This window comes from Acanthisitta chloris, unplaced genomic scaffold (assembly GCF_000695815.1).
Source record: "Acanthisitta chloris isolate BGI_N310 unplaced genomic scaffold, ASM69581v1 scaffold20954, whole genome shotgun sequence".
Classification (NCBI taxonomy): Eukaryota; Metazoa; Chordata; class Aves; order Passeriformes; family Acanthisittidae; genus Acanthisitta; species Acanthisitta chloris.
Window position 1 is genome coordinate 1 of NW_008671249.1, and position 1,564 is coordinate 1,564.

Below are 1,564 nucleotides of genomic sequence, written 5' to 3' on the forward strand. Positions count from 1 at the left end.
GAATGCCTGGGCGAGCTTCTCACCACCTTCGTGCTCGTGGTGAGAGGGAGCTCTGGGGCTGATGGGGGGCACTGCGTGTGCTTTGGATGGAGCTGAGGGTGCCAGGGCTCTGCTGCCAGCCCCTTGCTGGGTGTGTGTGTGGGGGTTGGTGCTGTGCCACCGTGTCTTCTCCTGCCTGAACCCTGTGCTCGGGCGCTATCAGGGCGCGGCGCTGGGCAGCGTGTGCCGCGCTGCCTCCTGCCCTCGAGCAGCCAAAGGTTGAGGCTCCGGAGCTGCACGGTCGGGATGCCGTATCCGTGCCCACGGGGCTGCACCCTGGTACCCCCTCCCCGCGGAAACACTTTACTTTAATTGCTGCTAATTTGGCTGCTTTGTCAACAAAACCGCGAGTGAGAGCGGTAACAGCCTCTCCGCCAGCCCCGTGCCCAAGGATGGGAGGGTAAAACTGCTGCCCCGCGGTGTGGCCGGGGCTGGAGGGGCTGAGCTGTGCCCCTTCCCCAGCTCATCACCCTGAGTGCTGCTGCACAGAAGACCACCAGCTCCGAAACGAAGGGGAACCTCCTCACTGCCTATGTGGGAAGCGCCTTGGGCGTCATGGTAGGCGTCTACATCGCGGGAGGGATCTCTGGTAAGGCTGGGCAGGGAGCCCCAGCTCCCACCATCACCAGGCTCCCAGTGCCTCTGCTCCACACCCCTCTCCCATCTCGCCCGCAGGGGCCCACATGAACCCTGCCTTCACTTTCTCCATGTGCTTGGTGGGACAGTTTCCCTGGTGGAAGTTTCCCATCTTTGCAGTTGTGCAGACTGTGTCATCTTTCATCTCTGCTGGAACCACCTACATCCTCTACTATGGTATGGGGAGTTGGGGTTACAGGGATGGTACTGGGCAGGAGATTCCCATGGGGTGGTCAGGGTCATGGACAGGCTCTGCTTCTGCCCTGCAGATGCCATCCAGTACTACACCAACGGGAGCCTGGAGGTGTATGGTCCTCGGGAGACAGCATCTATCTTTGCCACCTACCCAGCTGACTATGTCTCTGTTGCCAACGGCTTCTTGGACCAGGTGGGTGGCACTGCCAGCTGCCCCAGGCCCCTCCAGTGGTGCTGGTCCCTTTGGTGAGAGTCATAAAATCATCAAGGTTGGAAAAGGCCTCTAAGATCATCAAGTCCAACCACTAACCTGTCACTGCTGTAACCCCTAAAACCTTTTACACACGTCCAGGGATGGTGACTCCACCACCTCCCTGGGCAAACCTATTTCCAGTTCCCTATCCCAGTGCCTGAGCACCCTAACAGGGAAAAACTTCTGACATCTCCTCTGCCTCTCTCCTGGCTCAGCTCATGGCCATTCCCTCTAGACATGGAATCATAGAATCATAGAATCAACCAGGTTGGAAGAGACCTCAAAGATCATCGAGTCCAACCCTATCATGGTTACTAGTCCATGGCACTAAGTACCACATTCAATCTCATCTTGAAAACCTCCAGGGCTGGTGACTCCACCACCTCCCTGGGCAGCACATTCCCATGCCTCATCTATCTCTCTGTAAAAAATCTCTTCCTA

At 57.7% G+C, this 1,564-nt stretch overlaps 1 protein-coding gene across 1 annotated transcript; it reads left to right on the forward strand.

Annotated features, from left to right (window-relative positions):
* Positions 1–3: 3 nt before the first annotated feature.
* Positions 4–1,116, forward strand: LOC103801616 (aquaporin-10-like; the record flags this gene model as incomplete). The annotated part of the gene is made up of 4 exons (XM_009074034.1): positions 4–39; positions 502–628; positions 715–852; positions 945–1,116. Coding segments are annotated over 4 exons (473 nt in total), but the record flags the coding sequence as incomplete, so codon positions are not given.
* Positions 1,117–1,564: the final 448 nt, after the last annotated feature.